This window comes from Lithobates pipiens, unplaced genomic scaffold (assembly GCF_037356315.1).
Source record: "Lithobates pipiens isolate NorthernLeopardFrog02 unplaced genomic scaffold, aLitPip1_a1.2 Scaffold_19, whole genome shotgun sequence".
NCBI lineage: Eukaryota > Metazoa > Chordata > Amphibia > Anura > Ranidae > Lithobates > Lithobates pipiens.
In genome coordinates, this window is record NW_027507764.1 from 401,523,593 (window position 1) to 401,538,508 (window position 14,916).

The window sequence follows — 14,916 nt, forward strand, 5'->3', positions numbered from 1 at the left end:
TGTGGAAAAGTTCACTTCTACCGTCCGTAAAAGCTTTGACATTGTGCAGCTTGATTTTATTTGTCTCGTCATGTGCCTTTGGTTGCAAAGACACCTGCAAAACCCCTAAAGACATTCCCTGTTTATGAACAGATAGAATGTGCTATCTATGATGACTATATCACTCCAGAAAGGGATTTCATTCCTCCTAGAATCTTTGCTAAACTCTGTCCAGTGAAATAAGGGTTCACTTGCAGAGTAACTCCATATTTGTTAAAAAAAATAACTATTCCCCTCTGGGTGAGCTATGTACACTGCAAGGATCCACTTTTACATGGGCAGATCCCCGTTCTGCCTCCCTGTGGAGCAATCACGGGTGGCCGGTGGGCATCGAGTCCGCACCCACAGTATCACACGAAATGGCTTATGAGTACACTGTTTTGCACAATAGAGCCGCCCTGCCGCAGTATATTTACTGTGGCTGGTCGGCAACTGGTTAAACAAACTTGGTTGCAGAGTCCTACCTTTCTGTTATTCTGGAGAAATAGCTTTTTGTCTGTGGCTAAGTGAATCTATATGGGAGTGGTTTTGTAATCCTCAATCAGCTGCTGCACCTGCAGGGCTTTAATCTGGAAAATTGCCCGGTCTACATCCCTTTAGACGTGATTTTGCTTCGGGAGTATCTCGCTAAAAATGCAATTTTTGTTGCAGGAGATGCTCAAAATCAAATTTTTATATTAGAACAGGCTTCTGGGAATATTGGTAAGCCAATCACATAAGCAGAAAATTAGATACCTGGGGGGTGTTCTGTACACCATCTGTATACAGAACACCTCCAGGTAGCCATATTGCACTGCAGATTGAAAAGGAAAGGACATTTTTAATAACATTTAATTACAATAAGACTTGTGTTGCACTTGTATATGCTATATATATTTTTTTCCCCCACGAAAGGGGAGTTGCCCTTTAACAATGGTCTTTACATGTAGTTGACTTTGCCACTCGGTCTTAAAGCGGTTCTGCACCTTTAAAAAAAATATTAAAAGCCAGCAGCTACAAATATTGCAGCTGTTGACTTTTAATAAAATCACACTTACCTGTCCCAGGGTCCAGCGATGTCGCCGGCAGATGATGAGCAATCGCTCGTCTCTCTGCTGCCCCAGTCAGCATCCTCTGTCAGGAAATCGGGAAGTGAAGCATTTCGGCTTCACTGCCCGGTTCCCTACTGCGCATGCGTGAGTCGCGCTGCGTGTCTCTGCTGGTCCCCGCTGTGTCCTGGGAACTGTTTCCCAGAACACAATGGGGGGTGGGGCATCTGTGGCGGTCTGCGGGGGTCTGTCCCGGAAGTGGGTGCAGATACCTGGATTATCCAGGTAACTGCACCCCCCTCCCCCCTGAAAGGTGCCGATTGTGGCACCGGAGGGGGGGAGGGATCAGATGAGCGGAACTTCCATTTTAGGGTGGAGAACCACTTTAAATATCTCTCTGTAGCTATCGAAGATGTACCTTCCTTCAATGATGCTGCATAAATAGAGATGCTCTTAAAAGCGCTCTTTACTTTGGAAGACCCAGCTCCCACAGCAATTTCAGTATGTCAAAGTGCAGATAGTTGGACTAGAGCAGTGGAAAATACACATGACCCTGTTTTCCAAGGTTATGCTTTAACAGAGCAATTACTGCAGTTACCTTCTGCTTTGCTTTTTGTGTGAATGCACTAGAACATGTCCCTTAAAGTGTTACTAAACCAAGGACCCTGCATTCACTGTAGCTGGTCTCCCACAGTACACAGAACATGTAAATGCAATCTTGTTTCTTATCAGCAGTATATGTCAGTCTTGTGACTTCTATAAGTGTCTGGTTAAAGCTTGTAGGAGGAGTTTTCAGTCACCTTTGACTGCCCTATGAGGCTGCATGACCTTTTTTATACAATGAGGAGACATAACCTCTAACCACAGTGACGGGCACGCTTTACTGCATATACAGACTGATTTTACTGTTGTGTTTAGTAACACTTTAGCCACTTGCTGACCAGGCTTTTCTGGCACATTTTGTTTACATCATGAATTTGAATCCGTTTTTTTTGCTAGAAAATTACTTATTATACCCCCCAACATTATACAGTTTTTTTTAGCAGAGACTCTAGGGAGTAAAATGGCGATTGTTGCAATTTTGTATCTCACACGGTATTTGCGCAGCAGTTTTGCAAACACAATTTCTCTTATATTCACCAACTGACACAGCTTCTCTCTTTAGACCATTGGGTTGTTATGCCAGCTTCAATAGAGGACTAGGGCAGATAGCTGGATGGGAGGGGAGTCCTTCAGAAAAAAGGTCATTAAGATAACTCACATGACCAGGATGCCCTGAGTTCCGAGTAGGGAAAGAGGTGCTATGACCTTTGTGAATATTCTGGAATGAGAGGATAAACCAAAATGTAGTGCAACAAACTTGGAAGTAATTGTCTGACACTGTAAAGTGCAGAAAGGGCAGAGGAAGTGTGAAAGTTAAGACCAGGGCAGAGCATATAGGATTTTTTTGTACTCGCTGTAAAATAATTTTCTCTGTAATTCACCAACTGACACAGCTTCTCTCTTTAGACCATTGGGTTGTTATGCCACCTTCAGGAGATGACTAGGCATTACATGTTAACATGTGATAATAAAATTAGAACTTTCTAGTTCTGCCCAAGGGGCGGTCCCTTAGGTAACAACCCATCAGCATGCTACTGCAGCCTCAGTTTTATTTTGCCTAGTGAAGGAGAAGGACCTAGGAACCCTGACGGGCCCATCGGTCCGTGGTTTTCCTGCAGAAGCTTTGCATTTTGCGCAAGATGAAGGATCCTGTGATCTGCTATCAACAGCCGGCTGGGTGACAGGCTGGATACTCTTATCCTTGTAGTCTCCCTAGCCCGGCCAGCGAGCGCGTGCAGGTCACAGCTACGGTCTAGGCCAGCCACAGCGTACCTCAGCTCCAGAGGTGGTCGGTGAGCTTTTATGCTCCGGGGCGCACATATGACCGGGCTACTGATGTCTGTGTCACAGTGTGCCGAGGCCAGCAGCCACCCTGTACTGATCAGAGAGTGGGTCTGTAATGAAATGTCTCCCAGCTCTTCAGGACTGGTAAGTACAGCTCTCTCTGCCTCGGTGGGGCTGAGCAGCTGGGCATTCCCTAGGTCGATTCGGGGATCCCTCACCTCCCTCTCTTCTCTCCCTGTCCCTATCTTCCCTCCCCCCTCCCTGTGGGGGATGCTGCGTGTGGCTGCTTAGCGGTGTGTCATGTGCAGGGGCTCTCCAGGGGGGCTCTTACCTGTGGGGGGGCTGCACTGGCTGGCTGTGTCCTGAGTGGTGTTTTTCATGTCCTTGGGGGTGCCTGTGAGGCTGTGCCTATGATATCTGCAGCGCTGATAACCGCCATTTTCTAGCTCTGTCCCTCATGGTTTTTCAGTGTCAGCAGCCATCTTGGGTATGGGCAAGGGAAAGCATGCTCTCCTATGTCTCGGCGGCCATTTTGTAGAAGCCTGAGCATGTTTTTTCAGCTTCTCTAGAGACAGCATGTGTTCTTGTAATCCGGTAATTCCAGTGCTTTATGTCCTTATGCTGGACGCTGGGAGGTCCCCCTCCGGGTCAGTGCGCGACAAAGCTCTTGTTGGGCGTACTTATCACGTATATTATCTCGTATCTGACTTATTTTTGACAAGTTAATTTACAAGGAATGGTGTCGACTGCAAAGGACCCTTTCGGTCCCCAAATACATGGCGGTGCGTTGCTCCTTTGAGGAGAGCCTTCTCAAAAAGTTGTTGGCTTCTCCGGTCATGGACCCCCCAGTATCCAAGTTAAACAAAGTAACCACGATCCCAGTAGAGGGGACTCCTGCATTTAAGGATCCCACGGATAGGAAGGCTGAGGCAGTGGCTCGTTCCTTGTTTACAGTTGTGGGGTCAACCATGCGACCAGTACTGACATCCGCACTTGTGTCGCAGACACTAACCGAGTGGGCAAAACAGTTGCACCGCGAATTGGGAGAACAGTAGGCTTCTCCTGTCTGCGTGGAACTAGCAGACCAACTAGTGCAAGGCCTTAAATACATTTGTGATGCGGCCCTGGATATCCTCCCCCTGTTATCCAGGGCTTCAGTGTCAGCAGTGGTGCTGAGGCACCTGATTTGCTTGAAATGCTGGTCTGCTGACCAGGCATCCAAAATAGCCCTGACGGATCTTCCCTTCCTTGGCGACCGGCTCTTTGAAGCCTCTTTGGATGACATAATTAAGAATGCCACAGGTGGTAAGAGTACTCTACTCTCTCACAGGCCAGGAAGGCTAAGGAGCCACGCCGTAGGCAAGGGCCCTCTTTTTCCACTCACAAACTGCTTTTTCTGCCCGGAGCTTCGGCTAAACGTCCCCAGCCCGACAGGACGACCACAAAAGGACAGAAGCGTCCCTGGAACCGCAGGCCTAACAAAACTGCTACCGCATGAAGGTTGCCCCCACCCATGACTCAGGTGAGGGGTCGCCTTTGAGAGTTTGCAGCCCAGTGGTCCTCTCGACTGTCCGACCAATGGTTCTGCAATCTGATTTCCTACAGCTACAAGATAGAGTTCCTCTCTTGGCCGCAAAACAGATTCTTCCCCTCCAGCATACCCTCCCCGTTCTCCTGGCTCGCCGTGAGGCCCTCTTGAGGGCAGTAAGGGACCTGCTGAATCCTGGGGTGATTGTACCTGTTCCGGAATCTGAACGTTTCAGGGGTTCTACTCAAACATGTTTGTAGTTCCCAAGAAGCAAGGTGTACATCCAATCTTGGATCTGAAAGCCCTCAATCACTTTGTGAAAGTGCAGAGGTTCAGAATGGAATCGGTTCGCTCAGTAGTCGCTGCACTCCATCAAGGGGACTCCCTGGCGTCCTTAGACATCCAGGATGTGTACCTGCACATACCCATATGCCTCTGGCATCAATAGATTCTGCGATTTTCAGTCGGGGAAGCCCACTACCAGTTTGTTATAAAACGAATCAATCAGCGCTGAACACAACAAATAAGTGAAAAATTAAACAATTAATTAAAAAACATGCAGCTCGAATACTATATGTCAAAATACCAAATCCCACATTACAAAGTAAAAAAGTAACAGTACAGCGCATAAATAAATAATCTAAGTGAATAAAAAAGTGACACTCTATTAGTGCATCAAAACACAAAAGTCCATAGATTTAAAGAACAACATGTAGAGATGTCAGAAGAAAGATCCGCTTGTGCAATGTGCCTTCAATCGACTTCTTAAAGACACCAAACATATCATACAAATCCTTGAATCATTAGAATGTTCAGCTTCCTGTTTCCTTGTGACTGCTGTTGGCTCCCTGTATACAATCATTGGGCACAATGACGCGCAGGCTTCAGTCCAGTGGGCTATGTCCACATTCTCTGATCTTTCTGAGTGCCATAAAAAATTCCTCCTTAAATGTTTAAAGTTTTGTTTGACCAGAAATTATTTTTGGTTTAATCATCAGTTCTATCTACAGATCAGGGGTGTCGCCATGGGGGCGAAGTTCGCTCCCAGTGTGGCCAATTTATTTATGGCCCACTGGGAGGAGGACGTTGTTTTTCGCAATCGCCCCCATGAATTAATCTGCTATAAAAGATTTATTGATGACCTGATTATGATATGGGACGGTGACCGAGCTAGTCTGGATGATTTTATTGGGACTATGAACACGAATGATAAGAACATCCAGCTATCTTGGAACATTAGTCAGGAACGTATGGTATTCCTCGATTTGGAGATCAGTAATGATGTGGATGGGTTGTCTTTGAAGAATTATTTTAAACCAACCGATCGTAATTCATACATTCCTCTGGGGAGCTGCCACCATAAGTCTTGGCTGTGCAACATCCCCAGAGGACAGTATGTAAGATTGAGACGTAATTGTTCCAAAGTGGACGATTTTGCACTTCAGGCTCAAATTCTATCCTCCAAATTTCAGGAAAAAGGCTATGATAGATCTAGTTTAGATCATGAAGTAGCTCTAGTCCAACAGTTAGATAGATCTCTTTTATTAGGAGATAGAATAAAAGAACCAGTAGATGGAGGTGCTAATTTTAGAATGGTTCTGGACTATAATGTCCAGTACAAGAAATTCGAAAAATTAGTTGCCAAAAACTGGTTTATACTGAAACAGGATCGGGTATTAGGACCTCTGTTACCCGCACGTCCCTCTTTTATATATAAAAAGGCTCCCTCGTTGCGTGATCAGATAGCCCCCAGTGTCATTGATCCTCCTGTACAAACTGAAAGCAGGCTTTTTTCTTTTTTGTCCGGTTTGTATGCGTGTGGTAGGTGTACTGCTTGCAAACACTCCAGATGTAATATAAAGAAGAGGAAATCCTTCGTTGCTACTAGTAATAACAGGGAGTACATGATAGATCAATTGATCACTTGTTCCACGGTAGGGGTGGTATATATGTTACAATGTGGATGTGGCCTCCAATATATTGGCAGGACGTCTAGGCCTCTCCATGTGAGGCTAGGTGAGCATGTGAATAATATTAAGGGACTGAGGACACACAATGTGTCTCGTCATTTTAAATTGGTACATGCTCAGAATCCCAAGAGTTTGAGTTTCTGGGGGATAGAGAAGGTTACGAAACATTGGCGTGGAGGTAACTTCATACGCCAATTGAGCAGACGTGAGTCGCATTGGATACATGAAACAAAGGTTCTTGCCCCAAGTGGCTTGAACGTTGACTTTGATTTAAATTGCTTCATTTCGGATAGATAGTTTTGCTAATTTTACTTATGTATGTGTCATTTATTTTTATTTTTATTTTTATTTCATATTTATTTTTATTTTTATATTTATTTTTATATATTTTTATTTTTATTTTCATATTTATTATATTTTTTATTTTTTATTTATTTTTTTTATTTATTTTGGCATTTATTTCTATTATGTAACTTATTTGTATTAAATTGTTGTTTCCATGCATGGATCAGTATTGCTTGCTGATGGCGTCGGCGGCATTGTGGTTTTATTTTATGTTTTGCAGTGGTGCAATGATGGGTTGAGATATATTTATGTGTCCCCGCATTTGTGCTATAATACTGCTCTTTTAAAGGTAATTAGGAATTCTTTTGTTATCTAATAAGCCCCATTTGAGGGCTCCGGGTTGGTGCGTATGTAAGTTGCCATTGATGTGGTTCAATTCATATGCACTCCTCTGTGTTATTAGTTTTATTAGTTTTTATAACTTTTCCTCTCTTTCTGGTAATTATCTAAGTGTTAATTTGGCTTCCGGAGTCACGCTTGATGTGTGTTATCTCTGTGAAATTGCCTTGCGCACTATCTTCTTTTTCATTGGCTCATTATCAGTATACCAGCTTAAAAGCGGCCGTCCGACGTCACGCCGTCGCCGCTGATGAAGTCCCGCCTACTTTTGGGGACGCAACGCGTACGGACCACGTGACCTAAGCCGTGACGTCATCCGCAAGCTGCTATACTGATCCATGCATGGACGCTGTGATACATTTGTTTTCATGCCCAGCACTCAGCACTGGAGATCAGTGCACCAGAATGTGAGTGTATCTCTTTTACTTCTGTTTTAAATAAATTTGTGGAAACAGAGAGCACTAGATTTTGTTTTTTATGTTTTTTATGGAATCATAAAATTGAGGATACTGAAAAGGATTCAATCTTTGAGCACTACCGCTATATCTACTGAATGCTGTCTGTGAGTTACCCATGATGGGAACATGCGTTTTCTGACCTGTCTGTTAAATCAGGGGTCCATGTTTTGAGGTGAGAGTCCATCTTGCTCATTGGTGAAGAAATCACATCATCACTTATTTTTGTCGATTGAAGGCACATTGCACAAGCGGATCTTTCTTCTGACATCTCTACATGTTGTTCTTTAAATCTATGGACTTTTGTGTTTTGATGCACTAATAGAGTGTCACTTTTTTATTCACTTAGATTATTTATTTATGCGCTGTACTGTTACTTTTTCACTACCAGTTTGTGGCTCTCCCTTTTGATTTGGTATCGGCCCCCTGAGTCTTTACCAAGGTATTGGCTCCTGTGTTGGCGTTGCTACGGCAACGCGGGATCGCGATTGTGGGTTACCTAGACGATCTCCTGAGAGCTTCTTCCGCCTCAGAGTTAGAAGAGGATGTGGCGATCACCATGCAGACCCTGCAAGAATTTGGGTGGCTGTTGAACCTAGTACCGACTCAACGTTTGGAGTACCTAGCTTGCTGCTGGACTCCAGGGAAGCGAGAGTGTTATTGCTGTCGCTGTGCTTCTGCATGCGAGACCTGGGACTAATGGTGGCCTCCTTCGAGGCAGTACCATATGCCCAGTTCCACACAAGAGTCCTGCAGAAGGAGATCTTGACAAAGTGGGACAAATCTCCATTGTCCCTGGATCCAGAGGTGTTCAGGCTACTGTGCCTGCGGTGGGGCACACCAGACGTGGATCTTCTGGCCTCCCGTCTCAATCGGAAGGTGCCGAGATTCGTCCACTGAAACTGTTACCACATCTGCTTCGCAGAGTGGAAGCCGAGGGGATCCCAGTAATGCTGGTTGCCCAGATTGGCCTCAGCGTCCTTGGTACGCAGATCTAGTGCGCCTGGTGGCAGACGCTCCCTGTCGACTGCCATTGCGAGAGGACCTTCTGTCTCAAGGTTCGATTCTCCATCCTGCTTTACCATCACTGGCTTTAATGGCATAGCTATTGAGAGCCAGGTGTTGAGGAACCGGGGTGAATGAATGAATGAAATACTTGTATAGCGCACAATGCGGACTGAATCTGGGGTCTGTTGGACTCGGTGATCCCAACTATGTTGAGAGCACGGAAATCTTCTCCTCGAAAGATATATCTTTGTACCTGGAAGGCCTACATCTCCATATGTGAGGAGAAAGGATGTCATCCGCGCTCCTTTTCTATATCCAGGATCCTGCTTTTTCTTCAGCAAGGGGTGGACCAGAAATTGGCGTTAAGCACCATTAAATTACAAATATCAGCTTTGGCTGTCCTTTTTCAGCGACCTCTGGCATCTCACTCTCTAGTGAGTACTTTTGTTCAAGGGCTGTGACATGTAGTCCCTCCAGTGCGTCCACCGTTACCCCCGTGGGATCTAAACCTGGTGTTATCGGCGCTTCCAAAACTGCCATTTGAAAATATCAGGGAGTTTCCCCTGTTGACTCTTTCCCAGAAAGTGGTCTTTCTTTCTAATGGCCATCACATCGGCCAGGAGGGTTTCGGAACTGGCGGCCTTGTCCTGCAAGTCGCCCTATCTGGTTATCCACAAGGATAAGGTGGTGTTGCGTTTGCAACCGTCTTTTCTGCCAAAGGTAGTCTCGGCATTTCACATCAATGAGGACATTGTGTTAACATCTCTGTCCTAAGCCGACACATCCTAAGGAGGTGGCTCTTCATGCTCTGGACGTGGTTCGGGCTCTAAAGGTGTATTTGTCTGCCACGACTCCCTTCCGGAAGTCAAACTCGCTGTTTGTTTCGGTGGCTGGTCCAAAGAAAGGCATGGCGGTCTCCTCGGCCACCATTTCCAGGTGGATCAGGCATATTGTAGCACAAGCCTACGCCTTGAAGGGGCAGGTGCCCATTTTCCGGTCACAGCCCACTCCATGAGGGCAAACGGAATGTCTTGGGCCTTCAGACATTAAGCGACTGTCGCTCAATTGTGTAAAGTGGCGACCTGGTCGTCTGTCCACACGTTTACAAAGTTCTACAAGGTAGATGCCCGTGCATTGGGTGATGCCTGTTTTGGCCGCAAAGTTTTGTAGATGCAATTGCATATGCAATTTGTTCTTTTTTTCCTGTTTTTTTGGGGGTAAAAACACAGTACCTTTTAAGTTAATGCACTGTTGCATTCGTTACCACAGTTTTTGGTGTGGTTTGAGGGTAGTGCTTCTCTGTTGAGGAGCACCCTGTTTTTTTGTGTTGGTTATGCCACACTGTAGTTTTTTTGTGGGTAAAGTTTGCACTAGCTCCCACATGCCACGGTGGATGAAGTTTTATGCTGTTTTCCCACCCCTCGTTTTGGCACTGCTTGGGGACGTCCCAATGGTCTAAAGAGAGAAGCTGTGTCAGTCGGTGAATATAAGAGAAAATAGGATTTTTTTTGTACTCACCATAAAATCCTTTTCTCTGTAACTCACCGACTGACACAGCACCCACCCCTCATATTTTTCTTTGTTATACTGCTTGTTGACGTACTGAGGCTGCAGTAGCATGCTGAGGGGTTGTTACCTAAGGGACCGCCCCTTGGGCGGAACTAGAAAGTTCTAATTTTATTATCACATGTTAACATGTAATGCCTAGTCATCTCCTGAAGGTGGCATAACAACCCAATGGTCTAAAGAGAGAAGCTGTGTCAGTTGGTGAATTACAGAGAAAATGATTTTACGGCGAGTACAAAAAAATCCAAATTTTTTCGGGAAAAAATACACTTTTTAATTAATTTTTAAAAAAATGCATATATATACTGATTTTACTTTTGTGGGTTTAGTAACATGTTAATGCTCTGCCCTGGTCTTAACTTCCACACTTCCTCTGCCTTTTCTACGCTTTACAGTGTCAGACAATTACTTCCAGTTTGTTGCACTACATTTTGGTTTATCCTCTGCTTCCAGAATATTCACAAAGGTCATAGCACCTCTTTCCCTACTCGGAACTCAGGGCATCCTGGTCATGTGAGTTATCTTAACCACTTACAGACCGGACCATTTTGCTGGTCAAAGACCAGACCGCTTTTTGCGATTCGGCACTGCGCCACTTTAACTGACAATTGCGCGGTCGTGCGACGTGGCTCCCAAACAAAATTAACTTCCTTTTTTTCCCACAAATAGAGCTTTCTTTTGGTGGTATTTGATCACCTCTGCGGTTTTTATTTTTTGCGCTATAAACAAAAATAGAGTGACAATTTTGAAAAAAACGCATTATTTTTTACTTTTTGTTATAATAAATATCCCCCAAAAATATATAAAAAACTTTTTTTTCCCTCAGTTTAGGCCGATACGTATTCTTCTACATATTTTTGGTAAAAAAAAATCTCAATAAGCGATTATTGATTGCTTTGTGCAAAAGTTATAGCGTTTACAAAATAGGGGATAGTTTTATGGCATTTTTATTAATAATTTTTTATTATTATTTTTTTTTTTACTAGTAATGGCGGCGATCAGTGATTTTTATTGTGACTGCGACATTGTGACACATCGGACATTTTTGACACGTTTTTGGGACCATTGTCATTTATACAGTAATCACTGCTATATAAATGCAGTGATTCCTGTGTAAATGACACTGGCAGTGAAAGGGTTAACCAGTGGGTTGCAGTGTAGGGGTTAAGTGTTCCTAGGGGTGTGTTACTAACTGTGGGGGGGTTGGGCTTTAATTTAGTGAACACTGATCTCTGCTCCAATCACATGGAGCAGAGATCAGCGTCACTAGTTGCTAGGCAGAATGGAGAAATGCTGTTTACAATGGCATTTCTTCATTCGGCCGCTCCGTGAGACGATCGCGGGTATGCCCGCGGCGATCGAGTCCGCGGGTCCCGCGACCGGACTCACGGGGGTCCCGACCAGCGCGGGAGCACGCCGCCGGCGGCGTGCTCCCGATGGCAGGGCGGCAAATTTAAAGGGACGTACAGGTACGCCCATTTGCCTGCCCGTGCCATTCTGCCGACGTACATCGGCGTGTTCTGGTCGGCAAGTGGTTAATGACCTTTTTTCTGAAGGACTCCCCTCCCATCCAGCTATCTGCCCAGCCCTGCTTTAACAATAGGTAAGTCCTTCCTTCCCATCACTGGAAAGCGATAAGACATGCCAGTCTTATAGGCTGGGAAGAATTGTCCAGGGAGCATAGTACCTTCTGGAAGCCAAGTTCCCCTTCAGCTTCTTGAAGCTCAGAGCAATTCAAATAGTTCTGCAAAACTGGACCTCCCCCTTTCTGTGTGGGCACCTGATAAGGGTCCAGTCAGACAATCCAATGGCTGTGACTTACATCAGCCACCAAGGGAGCACCAGGAATCTTGCAGCCTTGAATTATGAAACAAGATAATCCCTCTCTCACTTGAAAGTGATAACATATGCTATTTTTAGGCTGGAAAAGTGTTCCAGTCCCTCACTGGCATCTGTGGTTGAGCCAGGGAACATGGTCACCTGTGGAAGCCAATATCCCTATCAACATCTTTGAGCTTAGAGCAACAGCAGACCCCCCTTCTGCTAGGACACCCAATTAGAGAGTAGTGAGACAATGCCACAGCTGTAGCTTGCTTAACCACCAAAGGGGCACCAGGATTCTTGCAGCCTTGCAGGAAGCAAATGTAATCTCCTGAATGGAACCTCACTGTCCAGCTATTTCTGTGGTTCGTCTCCCTGGGGGAGGGGGGGGGGGGGATAACTGGAATGCGGACTACCTCAGCTGTTACTGCCTAGATCAAGGGAAATGGGCCTTTCACCCAGATAATTTCATGCTGATATGCCGTACATAGGGGACTGTGAATGTACCACCCAAGCCTCTAGGCTCACCAAAAAAATAGCTTTGTAGCGAGGACCAAGGATCCTTTTGTTCTTGCCACAGATGAAGTATGAGTTTTTTTGGGGGTTTTTTTGGTTTTGTTTATTTAGAACTCACACTTACCTAGGTGGATGTGGCATTGGTCCAATGCTGCATCTGTCCCCCGCTGGCTCTAAGACTGAGAACTGAGTGATCGAAGATTTCTAATCACTCAGTGCTCTTTGAGCAGAGAGCTGTGACTTTCAGTCACAGGCGTTCACATTCTGGCCTTCTACAATCAGGGCTTGACAAGAACTTGGCCTTAAGGACTCTCTGTGAAATAACAGGTTTTGGCCTTTGGCCTCTATTCTTTTTCCGAGACCTCTGGCTTTGCTGTCCCTTGTAAACACTTTTCTTCAAGGTGTATCTCCCATTAAGCCCCCAAGGCAGCACCCTGTGCTTCCTTGGGATCTTAATTCAGTTCTCTCTGCCCTGCAGAAACCCCCTTTAGAACCCATCAGGGATATTCCCTTAATCCCCTCTTACGCTTCTATGCACCCATTGCACCAGATCAGTGGGTGTTTTTTTGGCACCAGGCCAACTTTGTGCTCCATAATTTTTTTTTAAGTTCTGTTAGGTGGATGTCCAGTCTTCTGAGGATGCAGCTTTCACCTGAAGTTGACCCTTCTTGTTGAGACTGTTGGCACAGTTCTGTTTGCCTGGTTGTTGTGCGCCCTTCTCATTTATTGCTTAGAAATGTGCAAAAGGTATATGAACACTTTGCCTTTGGTCCTGTACTATATTATTTGGATAAGAGGAAGTTTGACTTGCCTTTTAGTTCCAAATCTTAAAGTACAGTACAGACCACCTTCACATCCATGTCCTTTGTTACACTGCATTGCTTGTTACAAACCTGAAGATTCACGGCAAGGAGTAGGGTTATAGGGAAAGTGTCCTTGAAAGCTTACCAATGTCTAATCATCTGAATGTAGGGGCCTATAGCCCAAGGTCTATGAAACTTTGCCTGCGTACTGTACTTTAAAATATGGAATTTGCAGAAAAGTCAAAACTTTTTTTTTTTTTTTTTTCCTTGTCCAGATTGCAACACCTCTCCGTTATACTGTAACATTAGGAGGGACTTCCATTAGCGTGAAATATCTCCGAAAATATGGCTACATGACCACCCCACCATTGGTTAAAGACTATATACAAGACAGAATGGAGGAGACAAAAGAACGAATCACAGAGAAGATGGAAGAAACCAGGGATATGATCTCTGAAAAAATGGAAGAAACAAAAGACAGACTTTCTGAGAGGATACAGGAAACCAAAGACAGCTTATCATTTAGAAAGAAGAGAGAGGAGTAATAAAAAATAGTCAGATAATACATTCACAGCTTTACTAAATATTACCACAACTCTCTGCAAAAATAACTTTTTTTTAAAAAAACAGGCTTGAAAATTTTCCATTTATTGATGTCAACTCATCAATATACTGTTTTGTCCGCACTCAAATATATTCGAACACTGTTTTTGTTGTCCATTGGTTTTTATGGAATGACAGCATGTTTTAGTACACAATAGCTGTTAAATGTAATGTTAATATAACTGTTTGATTATCCTGATTTAAAACATGGTTGACAAACATCTGAGATCTCCATCATATACCATTACATTGGGCAGGTATCCCACCATTGCCTTAAGTGTGACTGCCAGTTGCTGGCCATACATGCTAAAAATCATAGGTACGAGTCTATCAAGTCAATCTTTCAACCTGAAAAAATGTATATTAACTCAACAAGGAAAGTATTGATTTGTTTGAATTTTGTGGGGTTTTCTACCAGGTCTGATTGTTCTTCTTGATAAAAATAATAATTTGAAGATTGAATCATTCATTTGGTACTTTTGATTATTGATAGAAATAGTTCTTCCAGCTCAGTGATTTTTACATGGCTGGCATCAAACACCATCTTTCGAAATAATAAGTCTGCTGTCTTCGATGTCATCACGAATAATGTGCAAAAAAAATAATAATAAAATGAAGATGTGGAGAGTTCTGTAACTGAGCAATGTTCATAATACAGTAATGGTTTCTGATTGATGGGTTCTTTAATGTGCAAAATGCAGTAACCTAACTAAATTGTTAAACATGCTGTTGCTTAAATTGCATTAATATTGAAAGTGACCTGTCACCACAGGGTCACTTTCAAAAAATAATCACCTGCAGTGCCACACAATCGGAGTGCAACAATTAACCACCTTTCCCTGTAAAGCGCAATAATCACAATTATAAATACATCAATCCTAAAGTACAGTATGATATAATAATAAAGTATACATGTATAAAAGCACCAGTAAAGTGCATAAAAGTCCTGTATAGTCCAGAAAACATGTATTATAAATCCTTCACCAACGAGCATATAAATAGTGCATA

The 14,916-nt window shown here is 44.0% G+C and overlaps 1 protein-coding gene across 3 annotated transcripts in view; it reads left to right on the forward strand.

Annotated features, from left to right (window-relative positions):
• FAM210A (family with sequence similarity 210 member A) overlaps positions 1–14,544 on the forward strand; it is a 97,614-nt gene extending 83,070 nt beyond the window's left edge. For all 3 annotated transcript variants that reach the window (XM_077492395.1, XM_077492394.1, XM_077492396.1), the window contains one exon: positions 13,581–14,544. In XM_077492395.1, the coding sequence (XP_077348521.1) occupies positions 13,581–13,850 (270 nt within the window). In that variant the 3' untranslated portion in view covers positions 13,851–14,544. The remainder of the gene's footprint in view (positions 1–13,580) is intronic.
• Positions 14,545–14,916: the final 372 nt, after the last annotated feature.